This window comes from Thalassophryne amazonica, chromosome 11, assembly GCF_902500255.1.
Source record: "Thalassophryne amazonica chromosome 11, fThaAma1.1, whole genome shotgun sequence".
In the NCBI taxonomy this organism is placed as follows: Eukaryota; Metazoa; Chordata; class Actinopteri; order Batrachoidiformes; family Batrachoididae; genus Thalassophryne; species Thalassophryne amazonica.
Window position 1 is genome coordinate 85,016,362 of NC_047113.1, and position 21,135 is coordinate 85,037,496.

Genomic DNA, 21,135 nt, shown 5'->3' on the forward strand with positions numbered 1-21,135 from the left:
AACAGCTGGTTTATGAAGTCACAGCAGTATTTAATTCACCGTTCCTGCAGAGTCAGATGTACTTCTGAAATTGCATCATCAGAGCAGCTCGAGTGCCGGTAGGAGAGAGCACCCCCTGAAGTTTGTCTGCCTTTGATCCACACTCCGCCTCAGCACTTGATAAACTGATGGTGTAGAAACAGACAGGTGAAGGTAAACAGGACGTCTAACAAACGTTTGTTTTTACCTCCACTAAACAAATTATTCAGTTTTCTCAAAACTCTGTGAAAATGTGACATCTGGTCAGGAAATAAGTCATTTGCAAGATGGGTATTTTTTGGGTCTTGTCAGCACCAATGCTCCCAGACTGGAGCCGGGATGAATCCTGGATGAGGGTTCAAATGAGGAACATTGGACCATTTGTGTACAACCCCAATTCCAATGAAATTGGGATATTGTGTAAAATGTAAATAAAAACAGAATAGCCAACATTGATTTGCAAATCCTCTTCAACCTATATTCAATTGAATACACCACAAAGACAAGATATTTAATGTTCAAACTGATAAACTTTATTGTTTTGTGCAAATATTTGCTCATTTTGGATCCCTGCAACATGTTTCAAAAAAGCTGGGACAGTGGTATGTTTACCACTGTGTTACATCACCTTTCCTTCTAACAACACTCAATAAGCGTTTGGGAACTGAGGACACTAATTGTTGAAGCTTTGTCAGTGGAATTCTTTCCCATTCTTGCTTGATGTACGACTTCAGTTGTTCAACAGTCCGGGGTCTCCGTTGTCATATTTTGTGCTTCATAATGCGCCACACATTTTCAGTGGGCGACAGGTCTGGACTGCAGCCAGGCCAGTCTAGTACCTGCACTCTTTTACTATGAAGCCACGCTGTTGTAACACGTGCAGAATGTGGCTTGGTGTTGTCTTGCTGAAATAAGCAGGGACGTCCCTGAAAAAGACGTTGCTTGGATGGCAGCATGTGTTGCTCCAAAACCTGGATGTTCCTTTCAGCATTGATGGTGCCATCACAGATGTGTAAGTTGCCCATGTCATGGGCACTAACACACACCCATACCATCACAGATGCTGGCTTTTGCACTTTGCGCTGTTAACAATCTGGATGGTCTTTTTCCTCTTTTGTCCATGGAACATGACATACATGATTTCCAAAAACAATTTGAAGTGTGGACTCATCAGACCACAGCACACTTTTCCACTTTGCATCTGTCCATTTCAATTGAGCTCGAGCCCAGAGAAGGCGGTGGCATTTCTGGATGTTGTTGATGTATGGCTTTCTCTTTGCATGGTAGAGTTTTAACTTGCACTTGTACAAGTAGATGTAGCAACGAACTGTTTTAACTGACAATGGTTTCTGAAGTGTTCCTGAGCCCACGCGGTAAGATCCTTGACACAATGATTTCGGTTTTTAATGCAGTGCCGCCTGAGGAGTGAGGTCACGGGCATTCAATGTTGGTTTTTGGCCTTGCCACTTACGTGTAGAAAGTTCTCCAGATTCACTGAATATTCTGATTATATTATGGACTGTAGATGATGGAATCCCTAAATTCCTTGAAATTGAACATTGAGAAACATTGTTCTTAAACTGTTGGACTGTTTTTTCACGCAGTTGTTCACAAAGTGGTGGTCCTCACCCCATCTTTGCTTGTGAACAGCTGAGCCTTTTGGGGATGCTCCTTTTATACCCAATCATGACACTCACCTGTTTCCAAACAGGTGTTCTTTGAGCATTCATCAACTTTCCCAGTCTTTTTATTGCCCCGTCCCAACTTTTTTGAAATGTGTTGCAGGCATCCATTTCAAAATGAGCAAATATTTATACAAAAACAATAAAGTTTATCAGTTTGAACATTAAATATCTTGTCTTTGCAGTGTATTCAGTTGAATATAGGTTGAAGAAGATTTGCAAATTGTTGTATTCTGTTTTTATTTACATTTTACACAGCGTCCCATCTTCATTGGAATTGGGGTTGTATTTTTGTAATTTTTCATTGCCAGAGTGTTTGATTGGATTTGATCAAGCTGGTGAAATATTTATCAGTTTATCCAGGAAATGTTTTGGACCAAATTTTTTGAGCTTGACATGCAAATTTTTACTACTGGCCATTTTTTTGTTTTCAGTTTTTAAAAAAAGTCTCATCCAGATAAGCGCTGTTTAAGAAAAATGTCTCTGTCCACATGAAAACACAAAACACATTGTCAAGTGCTGTCAAGAGCATGCCAACTCAGCAGGTGATGCTATAATCTCAACCATGTTGTTATGTTGGCCAATCAAAAGCCTGGGAAAAAACACAAACTCCAGTTTCTGTACCTAAGCACTGAAATGGGTTTATAAATGGAAAAGTTCGGACTGTGCTGGATGTTTATTCTCCAAAGTTAGGGTCAAGCAAGGTCAACACCCATTGGATTCTTTGACACGTCTGAACCTGTAATGTGACATAATTTGCATCACTTTTTTTTTTTTTTAGCAAAATTGAAGCATCTTTAACTTTTGACCAGCTGAAGATTTAATCCACCAGAAAGATTTCAGAGTTACAAGATTGTAAGAAGAATTTAAATGAGGTCAGCATTTCTTAAAGTGATGGAGAGCTGATTGGCATGCGACGGTTTTAACCTTCAGCCCTCTGTTTCCGTGACTCTGTCCTGTAAACGCCACATGCAGGCGTTCGCTGGCAGATGTGAGTTCTATAAATATTTTTTCCTCCTCCTGGTCAGTTGTGACCTCGTGGTGGCTGTTCACACTGTCTTCACTCATCTTTTCTGAATCTGTGGTGAAATAATGAAGGGTCGGCTTCCTGTCCTTGTGTTCCATCAACATATAGAATTAAGACACAGGAATCCTTCAGTGACATGAAAAATTTAAACCTGACGTTCCTTCTACACTCAACAAAAATATAAAAGCAACACTTTTGGTTTTGCTCCCATTTTGTATGAGATGAACTCAAAGATCTAAAACTTTTTCCACATACACAATATCACCATTTCCCTCAAATATTGTTCACAAACCAGTCTAAATCTGTGATAATGAGCAATTCTCCTTTGCTGAGATAATCCATCCCACCTCACAGGTGTGCCATATCAAGATGCTGATTAGACACCATGATTAGTGCACAGGTGTGCCTTAGACTGCCCACAATAAAAGACCACTCTGAAAGGTGCAGTTTTATCACACAGCACAATGCCACAGATGTCACAAGATTTGAGGGAGCGTGCAATTGGCATGCTGACAGCAGGAATGTCAACCAGAGCTGTTGCTCGTGTATTGAATGTTCATTTCTCTACCATAAGCCATCTCCAAAGGCGTTTCAGAGAATTTGGCAGTACATCCAACCAGCCTCACAACCGCAGACCACATGTAACCACACCAGCCCAGGACCTCCACATCCAGCATGTTCACCTCCAAGATCGTCTGAGACCAGCCACTCTGACAGCTGCTGAAACAATCGGTTTGCATAACCAAAGAATTTCTGCACAAACTGTCAGAAACCGTCTCAGGGAAGCTCATCTGCATGCTCGTCGTCCTCATCGGGGTCTTGACCTGACTCCTGTTCGTCGTCGTAACCGACTTGAGTGGGCAAATGCTCACATTCGCTGGCGTTTGGCACATTGGAGAGGTGTTCTCTTCATGGTTGAATCCCGGTTCACACTGTTCAGGGCAGATGGCAGACAGCGTGTGTGGCGTCGTGTGGGTGAGCGGTTTTCTGATGTCAATGTTGTGATCGAGTGGGCCCATGGTGGCGGTGGGGTTATGGTATGGGCAGGCGTCTGTTATGGACGAAGAACACAGGTGCGTTTTATTGATGGCATTTTGAATGGACAGAGATACCGTGACGAGATCCTGAGGCCCATTGTTGTGCCATACATCCAAGAACATGGATGTATGGTTGTTTCTGGTTCTGAGCAGCAAGTGAATTAAATTTGTACTTTTGAAGTAAACAGCCTGTAAACAAAATGCAACCTGCTCACAAGTGAGCGATTCCAGCTGGTATCTGAGAACGGAGCAGCCAATTTCCCTGTGATATCATTTTCTAGGTTCAGCGCTCAGATATCAAACGTGTCAAGATTCAAACCCTCACTGTTCGCAGTGGAAAAAGAGTGTTGGCTGACTAGGCTGCTGCTGTGTAAATAGTTCCTTCTTGCAAGAGATGGAAAAACAAGCTGCTGAGTTTATTCAGATCATATCTGTGATGCAGCTTTTAGACGAGCTGCTGTGAGCAGAACATGCCTGATGGGAAATATAGAATTCTAAATAGATCCTTGTCATTTGATTGGTGAATTGTATGTCATGTGGCGTTCATTGTTTGTACCCATTGTCTCATATATTTCACTCGATTGAATGCCTTAGCTTCTTGTAAAAATGCTTCCAGGATACGAGCATGCTAAATCCTGCAGGTGCAGTGTTTGCGAATGAAGAATTTTGTGATCATTATCATGATTTTTCACTTGACTTTACAAAGCAGACGTGTTTCCACTCACGCCGCTAAAAGCTTTTTAAGCTCTCACTCTGCTCACTTCATGCTGAAGTTCTTTCCTGTAACCCAAACCTTCATGGTAATGTTCTTGGTTTTCCTGTTAGTCCATGGACCAGTCAGGTTTTTGGTACCACGTAAGGGTACAAAACAACACAGTCCAGCCTCAGTGTACCATGAACTACACAAAGCTATGGTGGCCATCAGGGTGGTAGTTGGAGCCAGGTAAAGGTCAATAAGTTACACAGGGGTTAAAATTGAGAAATGCTCCAATCATATTGAAAGTTACACCACATTATTTGTCTGATCATAATGATTCCAAAAAGGTATAGTTTGGAATATGTATGTCTGAATATTCTGGAGTTATGGGGTTAAAAAACAGCAAAAATGGGAACAGTTTGTACAGGATTCAAAAGTTAAAGTTGCTCCACTTTAGGTAAAAAGTGATGCAAAATATTGGTTGAGTTAATAGGGGTTTTAAAAACAACAGTTTGCAACATTTGCAATAGTTTGGGAGAGGTGATGGTCAAATGGTTAAGGCGTTGGGCTTGAGACCAGAGGGTCCTCGGTTCAAATCCCAGCCTGACCGGAAAATCACTAAGGGCCCTTGGGCAAGGTCCTTAATCCCCTATTGCTCCCGGTGTGTAGTGGGCACCTTGTATGGCAGCACCCTGACATCAGGGTGGATGTGAGGCATTATTGTAAAGCGCCTCTGAGCATCTGATGCAGATGGAAAAGTGCTATATAAATGTAGTCCATTTACCATTTAACATCTGTTATATATACTTAGTCATGTTACATATGTCACATGTCATAGAATCCAATAGACGTCGACCATTTTTGACCTTTACTTTGGAGGCCAAACATTTAACACAGTCCAAACTATTCCATTTATTCATCCTATTAGCTCAACCAATAATTTTCATAACTTTTTTTTTTTTTTTACCAAAATTAGAGCAGCTTTAACTTGTGCAAACTGACACTGACGTTGTTACCATTTTCGCTGTTTTAACCCCATAACTCCATAACATTCAGTCACAGATAGGCCAAACTATACCTTGAAATCTTGATGACCACACAAGTAATTTGGTATACATTTTCAATATGACTGGATCATTGACCCACCGTACATTTTTGTGTAGGTCGTGGTCCACTGAGGCTGGATTGTAAGTACCGTTTAGTCCCCTTATATGGTACTGACTGAATCAAAACCAATGACTAGTTCATGGAGTGGGTGATAAATGTTTCCTCCTGTTTTTTTTTTTTTTTTAGGTGTTAAGTGGTTCAGCATGCAGCATTTCAGATATCAGGACTGAGTTTGTTCTTCACCACCTTTTTGACCTTTCTTGCTGCTGCAGTTGTTTATTTATGGTGAATTGATTTTTCATGTCAGTGCTACTGGAATATGAGAACAGCAATCGGCAGGTCAACTGCTCATTATGCACATGCTGAGCGCGGCGCTAACAAAGACAGGCATCCTCACTAAGCGCTGTGACGGGGCTGTGCTGGTAAGCAAGAGATAACAATTAAAAGCCCTTACTGACTTTTCCTGTAAGTTGGACAGATGCCCAGTGTCACAGTGTTTATGCACAGAGGCGCACCTTAAGATTTATTCTTGCACATCAGTCAGGGGTTACGATCTGATTTACTCATCGATTACACAAACTCAGCAACTGTGTTGCTCCTTTCTAAAGCCTAGTGTCCACATGAAGTCAGGAAGCAAGTGGCATCTGAAGGGGCGACGCTGAAGCTGGCAGTGATCTTGCCACTGGTGACACCTGTTCACGGGATGGAATATTTCGCCGCCTGTTTGCTGCTCTGCCGCAGTGAGTTTTAGGATAACAGATCGGGTATAGAACTGCATCTGTATTTGGTACAAGTCTAATGCCATCAGCTTGCAGCAGGCTTCCCGGTGTCACCGACCGAACGGTCCCCCCTAAAAAAAAAATCGGCCTTTTGCATTTGCGCATGTGTCATTAGCCGCGGTTCACTGATTATCACCTCATTTCTGTTTCAAACTGCCTCCAGTCATCATCTGTCTCAGTGACAGATATCTGAAGCTTTTGTACAACAATCATTTCCACATAAATTCAGCATTATTTTATCGTAAAAGGCGGTGCAAGTGGTCAGAGCACCGCGGCTATACAAGCTGTTAGCTTTCACTGCGCGTCGGTCATTTCAAAGCATCATGGAATTTCGCAGAGTTTCTGCTTAAAACGGCCTCATTTCTGCTTAAAACTGACTTTAGAATGATTTAAGAGGTTTTACCTTTATCATCTGATGGTTAATAATCCCATTAATCCATTTGATTGCTTTGGGTGAAGAGACTCTGTTTCAGACGTGCTGCTGTGGTCCAAAATGACACGTGCAGAAGCAAAAGGTGGACCGGGTTTTAAGGGCGGACCATTTGGTCTGTGACACTGGGATGTTGCAGATGGTCCGGTTAAGTTGCTGCAAGCTTGCTGATGACTCAGTTGGGTTCTCGATGATTTCTGTTGGCGTCGAAATTTTGAACAGTCCAAAATTTTATTCCTGATTATCCAGATGATCCAACGCTCCAGATAGTGGGGGGCGCGCTCCAGGATTACTGTGTAGGCTTGCAGATGAATTGCGGCAGGGTTGGTGATTATCCTGTGACTTTGCCCTTTTGCACTTTTTTTATCGGGAAGTAAACCACAACAGGATGCATGTGGACAGGGGGTTTAAGAATCCTTGACCACCATCCTGAGATCAAGTGCTGGCCCCTTCAACTGTCCACAAAACAGAAAAATATACTTTGTGTTGAAAAAGTCTTCAAGCCCTATAAATATTTTCTCGATTTAACCAAACCTTACATAATTCCCCTTTTAAGGTACTTTCTTTTAGTCTAATGCCCATGTGTTTCATATCAAAATGGTCAGAACAATCTCAGCTTTCAGAAGATTGTGAGATATATATTTTTCACGAACATGTGATCTATTAATAGATATATGATGAAAATCCGACCAGGACACAAGAGAGCGTCATCAGGGCTCTAAGGGTTAATACAGCTCCAAATCAGAAAAAAAAAAAAAATTTGGAAAATGCAAATTTTAAAAAAGTGATTCTAATATTTACTTTGACTTCTCTTTTATTGCAGACAGTATGAACTTGAGCTGTTTCATGTTTTGTGTGGTCAATTTCATTTCATTTGTTAAGGCCCCTTCACAAATAGTATGAATAAGTACAACTCAGGGTGACTCACGGCAAAACAGCTCATATGAGCGAACCACGAAAACATCGCACCGACGGTCAGGCATGCATGATCCCGGTGCAGCGGTTCATGCACGCGACGGTGTCTTGCGAGCAGGAACACAGTGCGAGCATCTGCTCCACATCACGCTGCTGATGCGGAGAGCAACAAAATAAAAACCAGCTGTATAACTAGTGAATATCACTGGGCTGATATAAATAATACATAAAAGGGGATGCAATATAGAACTCTATGGTTAAAAAAAAATGCCACTCATGGGATTCAAACCCATAAGCTCTGATTACCAGATGGAAACATTACTACTGTGCATCACTGGCCTGTAATCAGTGCAGAAAAATGCCTGAAATCAACCAGGACATGAAGGAGGTGTGCTGTGTGCGGTCGCTGTGTGCGGCTGCTGCAGCCCGGCACAAAGACGAAACATGTTTTATATATTTCCAAGTGAGGACAGCAGGCAGACACATGCCTCACAGAGGAATGTTGTAAGTTCATGTCCTTCCAAACACGGAATGTGTTCTCAAGCTGGGATGTCCAGGAGCAGGGATCTTTACAGCCGCCTCCCCCGTCCATTCAGCGCACAGACCAATGTCTCACTCTGTGTTATTTGGTCATTCATTTTCGTTATTTGTTATGTAATTGCGTATGTAAGTACCGCTGGACTGATAGTATTGCACACCGGGCATTTGCCCGCTGGCCTGATGGCCTACTGGCCTGCGGATTTTTTTTTTTTTTTACGAAGTAAAGCGAGCTGTGAGCTTTTCATCCGCATTTTTTTTTGTTGTTTGTAGCAGCTACAACTCGTCCTCACCTCTTAAAGCGCGGTGATAACAACACACCTGCACTGAGCTTTACAAAGACATTTTTAACGCTTTTTTTCCTCCTTTATTTAGAGCTGAGCTAAGCCGCTTCGTATCTGCACATTAAAACAGCTGATCCTCCGCGACGTGTCAACAACTAACACTATTTTCCACTCAAATGCACCTAAACACTCTTTCTGAGGACCACATGATGTGAAAACACAATAAAACTTTCTTACCTGTAAATCTGGTCATGTTTTCTGCATAAATAAATGTTATCCATTCTTTGTGCTCAAACGCCAAAGCAGGGGCGAATCCAGATGGAATGGGGGCGTGGGGTAAGGATGCCCCCCCCCACAACACCCCTAGATTAAAGGTCCAGTTTTAAAGCCTTTTTTTTACTACAACTGCTAATACTACTTAAAATAATAATAATTTCGACAAGTAAAATGTTTAGAGAAACTTGTTAGAAAAATGTTAGAAAGAATTTAATAGTTACATTTATTAACAATGTAGGTTAGAAATTACAAGTTTTACTGTTACAGTGCTGTCAACAGTTAAATATGAGGTCAAGAAAGAGGTCTTTATTTTACTTTTTATAAAACAAGTATTTATTTTCATTGACGTCAAGAAAGGGTGACTATAAAGTGAGTTTTGGCAAAACAAGTATTGTAATGTTGAGGTGGCAGAGGGTTGTTGTCGGCAGCTGGGGAAAGTAATTAAAAAGTAACTAGTAATTTAACTTAGTTACTTTTACAATTGAGTAATCAGTAAAGTAACTAAGTTACTTTTTCAAGGAGTAATCAGTAATCAGTAATTGGATTACTTTTTCAACGTAACTGTGGCAACACTGGATACCAGTATATAAACCCTCCTATTGGTGCATAAACTGGTAGATTGGCCCTTTAGTCATGACTAATTGTGGCCTGGACCAATGAGGTGAGGGGCAGGCCAATTACCCCTCCATCTCGGGCCTCGGTTGGGCTACACAGTGCGCCAGTGCCAGACAGAGCGATAACGAGCGATATGGATGGTGGCAAGAAGAGGAAAGGTGGCGCTGAAAGAGCCAGGGATCAGAAGAGAGTAGCCCTTCAGGCAGATGCTGCAAAATGTCTTAAAATAACAGACATGTTTGCTTTGCGTGGACGCGGAGCATCCACATCTGTGGCAGGCAGCCTCGGCAAGTGGCGGAGAAGAAGTTCAACAGGTGGACGAGGCAGGGACCACTATGGCCATGACGGTAAGTCAAGGTTAATTTCAGCTATTAAATGATGAACAGCAACCTAACTTGTTCATAAATCAGACATCTGTGTGTGAGAGAGACATTCTGATCTTCTGGTCCGAAGTAAAGTGCTGTCTAACTGGGTCACTCAGATATGAATTAAGGTTGGATATAATTTTCGTTTGTGCTAACTCTGCCAGTCACGTAACCTAGCCTAGCAATGTAACCTGTGCAAATGGTGTGCATGGCTAGCTACCATTACTGCTGCCGCCAGGTTGTTTCTTTATTCTTTATTGTATTTGTGTGACGGTCGTGCGTCGCTCATACGAAGTATGCCGTTTTCTACAGTCTGCGGTGCGGTGGCGTGATATAATGGCGTCCCTGTCTAAAATGTATTTTCCCAAGTCCTGGCATAATTTCACATACCTAACATTTTACTTTAAATTGAGAGTCATTCTCTAAGTTGATTAGCAACACAAATTGGTAATAAAAGAAATCCTTGATGTTATTTGTAGCTTGTAGTGAGATAAACAAACTGTCTCCATCTTGTGGCCTTTTTGTGTATTGCAGTTTCAAAAGTTCAACCTTTGTATCCACTCATTGGTTCAGTCATCCAGTCATTTCTTGCTTTATATGATGAATTGTATCACACAAGTAATGATATATTATTTATAGTATAGCTTACAGTTTTTCTATAACAAATGTTTTTATATAATTTCTATTTCTGAATTTAAGTAACAAGGCTGAATGAAATGACGGCTTATTATGTCTAAAAAGTAATGTGACCTACTGTCAATAGATCGTACTTTTGATAAGCCTATGATAACTGTATTTCGGGAGAACTTTTCATAATGCTTCTTATAGTGTTAAAATGTATGTGTCTCCTGGTGCACATTGATGGGTTAAGGGACCAAAAAAAAAAAAAAAAAACACTGTCACAGCAGGCTTAATTTTTTTCCCCTTCGATACCTGGTGGTGGCCTGGTCTTGGTTAAAAATGCCCGGCCTGAAAAATTTCCCCAGTCCAGCCCTGTATGTAGGTATTCTAGTAATTATTTATATACCTGTCCTGGCGGTGGTTTCTGTATTTGTAATGTGTGGACTGAGCTGCCATCCAGCTGTCAGTGTGCTGCGATCAGCTGACAGGCCCCTCCCCATGCTGTGTGCGATCAGACGTCGCTGTCCGGCCCCCATGTGATCAGATCTGTACATACATATAAGCACTTTATGCAAGTGTGCTCCCCCCACTGGCATGCTAGACACATGCACCATGTGTGTGTGGCTTTTTGCAATTCCACAGTTGCGGGGCACTTAGACAAATTTCACATCCAACTCGAAAGTGATCGTCTGCTCACTATTTGCTGATAGTGTGAATGGCCACACATTTTTTAAGTGCCATGTGAGCGGTGTTAGATGTTTGTGCGTGTCACCTGGAATTTGCCCGACACCTGCCGTGAGAGGGTTCGATGGGCTCTCACAGCGCACAATCTGTCTTTCAGCCACTGGTGTGCGCAAATAATTGTAGCAACAAGTGTACGAGGCGTTTGAGGAAGCTACAAATTGACACTTTTTTGCATACGAGTCCTACTTCATGCGCATGTCATGCACAATTCAACAAATTCGCACTATGTGTGAAGGGGCCCTTAATATTCAATCATTCCTGTATTTAAGGCCTGAAACATATTCCACAAAGAGTTGGGATTTGATTTATGCTCAATTTAAGGACTAAATCATCACGTTTACAGCCAGTTAACTTGAGATAAGTCAGGGGGTTGAATATTTCTGAGTCACAGAATATGTCTTGGACTGAGAACATTATGAATTTCTGTGTATCTGTAGATGGAGCTCAATGACTAACTGATCAATCAACTGTTGAATTAATTGATTGGTCATTTTGAGTTTTTTAAACTACACTAATTCTTTGATTTCAGCTTCCTAAATGTGAATATTTTCTGATTTATTTCACAAGCTGCTTTTGTGGACAAACAAAACATTTGAAGCAGTTGTCTTGGGCCCGGAAAAATATTGATCAACATTTTCACCATTTTTTGCATTATATGGATCTAACAATCAACTAATTGATTAAAATAATCAATTGCTTAATCAATCAATCAACTTCCAATCAATCAACCCCGAGAAGATTACTTTAAACTTATGCCTAACCTTACTCCACACAACTTAACCTAACCCTAACCTTAAGATTGCCTAAACCCTGACTAATGGGCAAGATGACACTAATCTTAACATAGCCTAACCCTAAAACCAACTATAATCCTAAGATTAATGTTAGGATAAATTTAAACTTAATCCTAACTCCTGAGCCTGTAACCCTAATCCTCATATTAACCATAACGCTGACTAACAGGTGACACGGCAATAACCTCAACAGGACCCGACCCTAACCTGAACCTAGGAATGGTCCAATACCACATTTTTCTATTGATGAATATAACTACAAGTATTTGAGTACTTGCCTGCACCAAGTACAAATAGTAAATAACTGAGTATATCTCTAGAAATGACAATGACCATAATATACACTGAAGTTGACCACAGTTTATTTTAAGCTTTCTGGAAGACATGAAGCAGCACGGTCGTTCAAACAGTTATTGCACTTGTTCAAATGGTTCGCACGCTCATTTAAATGGTTAGCATTTGTTCAAACGGTTAGCATGGTTCTTCAAATGGTTAGTGCGCTCGTTCAGATGGTTAGCATGTGACTTTTGCCTCCCAACATTCACCATAATGTTCTTTCTCTCAGACAGTTCTGCAGAACAAAGGTCACAGTCCCATTTACTTTTATCACCTTCATTAATTTAAAAATACGTATGTCAAATTTACTCACTTCTCTCTCTTTTGTTTCTTCCTGTCTATCTGCTGGAGCCCCCCGCCTGAGTTTAACCTTAATCTGACCATGAGTTTAACCTACACCTGACTGTGAGTTTAACATTAACCACACCATGAGTTTAACCTTAACCAAAGCATTAGTTTAACCTCAGACTGACCATGAGTTTAACCTCAACGTGACCGTGAGTTTAACCTTAACCAAGCCATGAGTTTACCCTCAACCTGACTATGAGTTTAACCTCAACCTAACAATGAGTTTAATCTTAACCTAACCATGCATTTAACCTTAACCATGAGTTTAACCTTAATCCGACAATGAGTTTAATCTTAACCATGCATTTAACCTCAACTTGACCATGAGTTTAACCTACACCTGACTGTGAATTTAACCTTAACCAAACCACGAGTTTAACTTCAACCTAACAATGGGTTTAACCTTGATCTAACCATGAGTTTAACCTTAACCCAACATTGAGTTTAACCTTTAGCTAACCAGGTGTTTAACCTTAACCATGAGTTTAACCTTAACCTGATGATGAGTTTAATCTTAACCATGCATTTAACCTCAATTTGACCATGAGTTTAACCTTAATCTAACCATGATTTTAACTTTAACCTGACCATGAGTTTAACCTTAACCTGACCACGAGTTTAACCTTAACCTGACCATTAATTTAACCTACACCTGACCATGAGTCTAACCTTAACCAAACCATGCGTTTAACCTCAACCTAACAATGAGTTTAACCTTGACCTAACCATGAGTTTAACCATAACCTGACAATGAGCTTAACCTTAACCTAACCAGGCGTTTAACCTTAACCATGAGTTTAACATTAACCTGACAATGAGTTTAATTTTAACCATGCATTTACCTTCAACTTGACCATGAGTTTTACCTACACCTGACCATGAGTTTAACCTCAACCTAACAATGAGTTTAACCTTGACCTAACCATGAGTTTAACCTTAACCTGACAATGAGTTTAAATTTAACCATGCATTTAACTTCAACTTGACCATGAGTTTAACCTTAACCTAACCATGAGGTTTAACATTAACCTGACAATGAGTTTAACCTTGACTTAACCATGAGTTTAACCTTAACCTAACCATGAGTTTATGAGTTTAACCTCGACCTAACAATGAATTTAATCTTAACCATGAGTTTAACCTTAACCTAACAATGAGTTTAAAGGACATGTGTCATGTTTATTAATGTCCCAGTTAGTAAGACAGCATAAAAGTACTCATGATTGTAAGTGTCACTGCATACATGTGCTAATAATTTGTGATGTATTTTATTCCTCTCACTCTGAGCATTAGCAGGTGCATTTCCAGAAAACATTTCACTTGCCAATCCTCTGCATTTTTCAGTGTGTGACATCCTTATTAGCAAAACAGAAACATACCAATGACAGACAGAGGGAAACAAACCTGCTCCTTTCAAAAATGAAGCTTCTGAGCTGCTGTTTGAAAGTGATGGCTCAGGTTTACAGAGAGGGGAGGCGGCACGGTTCACCCTGAAACTCTTAACTTTTTAGGGGTGTCGGATTTTTGAGCCTAAAGTGTGGTGACGCTGTTTGTGTGGATGCTGGTTTACTGAAGCTGTGGACATGGACGTGGGACATCTGACACTCTTTTTAACAGACTGTCTGGACACAGAGATGGATTTGTTACATTGAAAAATGTGAGAATAATAATAATAATAATACATTTTATTTGTAATGCACTTTACATTCATGGAATCTCAAAGTGCTAGAGTGCTAGTGCTTTCCAGGAATTAATGGGGGTTATTTTTTGTGCCATGATCGTGAGAGAGGCGAAGCTGGGGCCATCTTCACATGTACACGTGTTTCTTTGTTTGTGTGGAGTTTACATTTAGAAAACCATATAACACTGTGAGTCTGGCATGTTCAGGATTTTACCCGTTTTGTGTTTTGTGGCAAGCTTCTTTTTTTTTTTTTTGCTTTGAGTGGTGGCCAAGTGGTTAGTCCACTTGGTTTCAGTGCAGAAGGTTCCCGGTTCAAATCCCACCCCTGCCACATTTCTCCATGTACTGTGGAGTTGCGTCAGGAAGGGCATCCAGCGTAAAACTTGTGCCAAATCAACATGCAGATCCACCTTGGATTTGCTGTGGCGACCCTGAGTGAAAACAAGGGAGCAGCCGAAGGGACTTATTTTACTTTGGTTTGAGTGGCTTGTGTGTGTGTGTGTGTGCTGCTGCTGCTGCTGCTGCTCGTTGCTCCTCTCAGCTCACTGCGAAAAGGAATGTCTCCAAGATGTTTTTTCCTCCAGCAGCAGATGTTTTTTTTTTTTTTTTAGATTTTATTGATAACACTCATAATTAATGGTGCACAAAGCTGAACCTGGAGCAGAGATGGTTACTGACCGGCTGCATTTACGCTGGGACATTCTAGAAGCGACGTCACTTGTTGGAAACACCCGACTACTCACAAGTACTTTGTTTTCGGACGTCTCCGTAACTGTTCCTAACCCTCCGATGATCCCGGTGGATCATCGGAGGGTCAGGAACAGCCTAAATCTAAATTGTTATGATGTTGGTGCAACATGTCCTTTAACCTTGACCTAACCATGGCCCTAACCTGAGGAGTTTAACCTTAACCTGACAATGAGTTTAACCTTAACCATGAGTTAATCATGAGTTGAACTTTATCCTGACCCCAGTCTGAACCTACATGGCTTCTTTGGAGCAAATGGAGAAAAACTGAGGTTCGTGTTAAGTTTTTTTTTTTTTTAAGAACCAGAATGGACTCTCGGTGAGTGTAACTTTGACACTGAACACATATGACACATTTGTGCAAATTCATTCTTTCTGAGTCAGTGAGACCATAAAATATTCTTCTGTGGGGCCTTGAATTTTGGTGACTTTATCTCTAACAAACACATCAACCTTCCAGCGAGTCTGACACGACCCCTCTGTAATGGGTGCAGCACATGGTTACGCATCTTCTTACTGAAAAATGTGTGGATGACCCTGGAAAAGACGTCTTCTTGAAGGTAACATTAGAGTCCCTTATGTTGTACTAAAATCTCACTGTTAATGCTGCCACCACTGAACTGCAAATTGACCTTGAGTCATAACGGTTTCAAGGCATTTCAAGGTCACCCAAGGTCAAAGGACCTAAGTGTGATGGTTAAACCTTGAATTGTGACCTAGAGGTTTAACCAATTACTGTCAAAAATCAAATCACTTTGTCCGACTTGCATCCATTCCACTAAGTTTGGTCCAAATCCATTTACAACTTTTTGAATTATGTGTTTACACACGCACAGACACACATGATTGAAAACAGCAGCCCAACACCAGCTACAGCTCCACAACGCAAAGAACATTAGGCAGGCTGGATGTCTGATGTTTCCAAAGTTAAAGTGGAAAGCTTTAGAAGCTCAAGGTCACACTGCTGTTTGTCCTGTATCATTTGAATGAGGTCAGAGGTCACAAGAAATCACAACAACCTCACTCTATTTTAAAACAAACAAACAAATAAACAAAAGGACAAACTCCACAGTTTTCAAAGCAGACCTCTTTTCAAGCATCTTTGGATAGATTAGATCAGGGGCGGGCAACTTGTTCCAGAAAGGGCCAAGAGGGTGCAGGTTTTCTTTGCATTATTATTATTGTGATAATTAATATTATAAACTGTATTTGTTGTTGTTATCAAATCATATAATACAGCATTTATATGATTTTTTTTGTATTGCAGTTATTGTGAGATTCTTGTACAAAATAAAAAATATTCCTGCCTTGAGAATAACTTTAATCTAGACTTTACTAAACTTTAATGTAGAAGTATTTCTTGGATATTTTTTTAATTTATTTATTCATTTTGTAACATTTTGTGACCTCGGTATTAATTTGAAGGCCACTCTGTTGCTCTTACAGGGTGTTAACACATTCTCAACACATATTACAGAAAGGCCTTTTCTGTTTGACTCTATGACTCATTATTATGACGTTAGAAAAGATGTGAAGTCAGAAAGGTCATTACTGCGCCTTTAAAAGCCTCTTGGCAGCACGCACCGTCCTCCAGAGCGGCGCTGGAAGTAAAACCATGAAGCTGCCCTCAGCTCATGACTTTTATCACAACGGGGTAAAGTGATGAACGTGCACGCGGGCGCGTCACCTGCTTTCCTGAGTTTTCTGTTCCTGAACACGGACACGATGACCAGCAGGTTTCCGATGACGTCCACCACGATGGTGGTGATGAGGACGCCGGCCAGCAGGGGCACCGTCCAGGGCGCAGCGTGCCGCGGGCCCGCCGCGCCCTCCTCCGCTCCCGGCGGCGTGGCGTTGCGTGGACCGAACGTCCCGTCCGCCAGCGTGGGTTCGCGGTCCTCCAGGGACATCAGTTGCGGGAGGTGCGTGTCGACGAGTCGCATCAGTTCCAGCTCGACGAAAGTCGAGTCCTTCAGCATAACGCACGCGGACACGTGCGCATCGCTGTGCGCAACGGCACGTTAAGTGCCAACGTCTCCAGAAGGCGCGCGGTGCCACATTTCTGCCACAATCTGTGAGCGCACCTGTTCACACCCCCCACGTGGTGCAAAAGTCAAAAATTTACGATCAGCAGCAGCAGCCCGGTCCGGGTTGGAACGAAGAAGAAGAGAAATCGATGTTTCGGTCTCCCGGTTCGTTTTCTGAATCGTCCTTTTACGGAGAAAATTCAGTCGATGAATGTTGCCGGTGCTTCATGAATTCTGCTTCATTCAGTCTGTCAGCGCGCAGAAAACCTCAGAGTCTGAGTCCTGATGGAGCAGCTTCACGCGCCTTATAGCACGTACGCACCCATCTCTCTTTCTCTCTCTCTCTCTCTCTTTCCTCCTCCTCAATGCAATGAGGGCATTTGGGTTTGTTTTGCACAATACATCAATTTAATAACAAGTGAAACATTTATCTAACACAGTTGCATTGTCCCTGTTCAGTTCTTACGTAGACACTCAATGCTTAACTCGTATTATTATTACTAGTAATGTTGGTCAGAACATACTATCCCATCTTTACTGCAGTACTGCGAGAAGTGAGCGAGTGCTGGAGACACAGCACAGAAAACGCAAATAAAAGAAAACCTGCCGTGATTCTGACATTTACTTTGACTTCTGTTTCTTCACAGACGGTATGAACCAAAGATATTTCATGTTTTGCGTTGTCGATTTTATTTCATTACTGCATTTCAGCCGTGCATCATCTTACAAAAAATGTTGTCCACCAGGTGGAGATATTTCTCCATTTTAAGAACCATGAGTACAGGCTGCTGTGAGACATGACAAGAAACCTGTTATAGAAGTAGACACTTGTAAGTACACGTTTTGTTTTTACAGTACAAGTGAGCTCACAGTAATATATTTTAGGCCACTTTGTAGTTTTTGAAAGCGCTTTACACACAGAGGACTTTAATGCCATTACAGTCTGATCAAGATTTGATCAACCCTGTGGTAACAAGCCAACCTGGGGCAGTCCTGGAGGCGGGCCGACCGGGCAGCCGCCTGGGGCGGCATCGCGGGGGGGGGGGGGGGGGGGGGGCACGAGCGTGGGGTGAAAAAAAAAGAAAAAGAAACGGTTAAAAAAAAAGCGGGGGGGGGGGTTGTCCTGACGGGGGAGTTCGTGGTTACGTTACGGCAGAGCGCCCCCCCCCCCCCATCTCACCTCTCGCGTTAGGTGAGCAACGCTGCACAGTGCAGAGTTTGGAGTTTGTGCAGGGGGAGGGGGGAATCATTCAATGTTTGGATGAGGAGGTGGTCGAAACGGAGTAAGACATAATCATGGATAGAAAACGATCAAAGCCATCAGGTGCCCAATTTCGAAAGAAAAAGAAAGAAGAAAAGGAGAAACGAGCAAAGGAAAAAGGTATGTATTGATTTACGTATTCCTGCAGCTTCACAGTGCTTTAAACAGTGTGTAATAACGGAGCAAAGACTACAGCGAAACGAGACGAGTCATTGGATAAATGCTGGGCTTTGTCCCGCCCATCGGACACTCAGTGTGTCTGGGGGTCTATGGGGCAGTGGGCTGGCCTCGGCCGGCCCGGACGCTCAGCTTCTGCATGATGATTGGATGATCTGTCTGAGGCTGAATCCCTTTTTGATTGACAGCAAAATGAGCGAATCAGCGATCTTTTGGTGTAAACATCCGTGGGAGCATTTTTTTAATTTTCATTCTGTTCTGAGTTGAACCGGAGACTTTCCTAATCCTCTTAGCGGCATTTTCTTTGTGAGCACTGTGGCAAACAATTATGATGCCCTCCTGCAAACTTTTGTATATAGACTGTTTTCCTGTTACTTCTTTTGCACTTCTTGTTATTTATGACAAATTATTGTGGTTTGTCATTTTTGTCTAAAGAGTGTTAACTTCTTCACTTGTTGCTTCCTGTTACTTAACAAACACAATAGTGTTTGTTATTTCTTCTTATGTGTACAGTAATGGATATAGAATTTACCTCTGTTGTTAGTTAATTTATTTATGATACATGATTGCGCTTTACCATTTTTGCCACTTTAATGTATAGGGTTTTTTTTGTACATTTTTTGTCACTTCATGGTATTCTGTAATATACAGATTAACTTCTTTTGTTATTTATATGGTGCGACTTTAATGGAGGTTTAAGTCTTGTTCATTATGGTGAATGGTACAAAGTGCACTCTGTTGGTAAAACTGAATGACGTGCAATATTTTGACCATCGGGTGGTGCTGTAGTGCAGTTGTGCTTTCTTAAATACCTGTACTGTACATACAACCCCTGGCAAAAATTATGGAATCACCGGCCTCGGAGGATGTTCATGCTGTTGTTTAATTTTGTAGAAAAAAAGCAGATCACAGACATGACACAAAACTAAAGTCATTTCAAATGGCAACTTTCTGGCTTTAAGAAACACTATAAGAAATCAAGAAAAAAAGATTGTGGCAGTCAGTAACGGTTACTTTTTTTAGACCAAGCAGAGGAAAAAAATATGGACTCACTCAATTCTGAGGAATAAATTATGGAATCACCCTGTAAATTTCCATCCCCAAAACTAACACCTGCATCAAATCACATCTGCTCGTTGATATTAACCCTATGTCATGAAATTGACCCTATGTGTCTTTTTGCAAGGAATTTTTTCACAGTTTTTGCTCTATGGCAAGATGCATTACCTTCTTGAAAAATGATTTCATCATCCTTAAACATCAGAAAAGTGTCCAAAATATCAACGTAAACTTGTGCATTTATTGATGATGTAATGACAGCCATCTCCCCAGTGCCTTTACATGACATACAGCCCCATATCATCAATGACTGTGGAAATTTACATGTTGTCTTCAGGCAGTCATCTTTATAAATCTCATCGGAAAGGCACCAAACAAAAGTTCCAGCATCATTACCTTGCCCAATGCAGATTCGAGATTCATCACTGAATATGACTTTCATCCAGTCATCCACAGTCCACGATTGCTTTTCTTTAGCCCATTGTAACCTTGTTTTTTTCTGTTTAGGTGTTAATGATGGCTTTCGTTTAGCTTTTCTGTATGTAAATCCCATTTCCTTTAGGCGGTTTCTTACAGTTCGGTCACAGACGTTGACTCCAGTTTCCTCCAGTTTCCTCCCATTCGTTCCTCATTTGTTTTGTTGTGCATTTTCGATTTTTGAGACATATTGCTTTAAGTTTTCTGTCTTGACGCTTTGATGTCTTCCTTGGTCTACCAGTATGTTTGCCTTTAACAACCTTCCCATGTTGTTTGTATTTGGTCCAGAGTTTAGACACAGCTGACTGTGAACAACCAACATCTTTTGCAGCATTGCGTGATGATTTACCCTCTTTTAAGAGTTTGATAATCCTCTCCTTTGTTTCAACTGACATCTCTCGTGTTAGAGCCATGATTCATGTCAGTCCACTTGGTGCAACAGCTCTCCAAGGTGTGATCACTCCTTTTTAGATGCAGACTAACAAGCAGATGTGATTTGATGCAGGTGTTAGTTTTGGGGATGAAAATTTACAGGGTGATTCCATAATTTATTCCTCAGAATTGAGTGATTCCATATTTTTTTCCTCTGCTTGGTCTAAAAAAGTAACCGTTACTGACTGCCACAATCTTTTTTTCTTGATTTCTTGTAGTGTTTCTTAAAGCCAGATAGTTGCCATTTGAAATGACTTTAGTTTTGTGTCATGTCTGTGATCTGCTTTTTTTCTACAAAATTAAACAACTGAATGAACATCCTCCGAGGCTGGTGATTCCATAATTTTTGCCAGGGGTTGTAGTTGTAATGTGAAGTCACTGAGTCTTTTGTTTTTTTATGTTCAAAAACTTTATTGAAGTAATTATTGTTTATCTTTGTGTTTGTTATTGCAGTAGACATTATAACCAGAAATTTGTTCTTGAAAATAGCTGTTGTGAGTTAATTTGTGGGATTGTGGGTGTTCTGGACGAAGTTAGTGTTTTCATGGGTGGTGGGGCGGAGGTGGTGGCCATGTTAGTGTGCGCGGGGGGGGGGGCATGCAGGGGGTTTCGCCCGGGGAATAAATCACTCTAGGACCGCCACTGAAGCCAACTTCCCCAAC

General features: G+C 41.3%; 1 protein-coding gene across 1 annotated transcript in view; it reads right to left on the reverse strand.

The window, feature by feature from the left end:
- Positions 1–17,371, reverse strand: part of mtnr1al (melatonin receptor type 1A like) — a 35,000-nt gene extending 17,629 nt beyond the window's left edge. The window contains exon 1 of the mRNA XM_034182314.1: positions 16,728–17,371. Coding sequence (XP_034038205.1) covers positions 16,728–17,019 — 292 coding nt within the window. The 5' untranslated portion in view covers positions 17,020–17,371. The remainder of the gene's footprint in view (positions 1–16,727) is intronic.
- Positions 17,372–21,135: the final 3,764 nt, after the last annotated feature.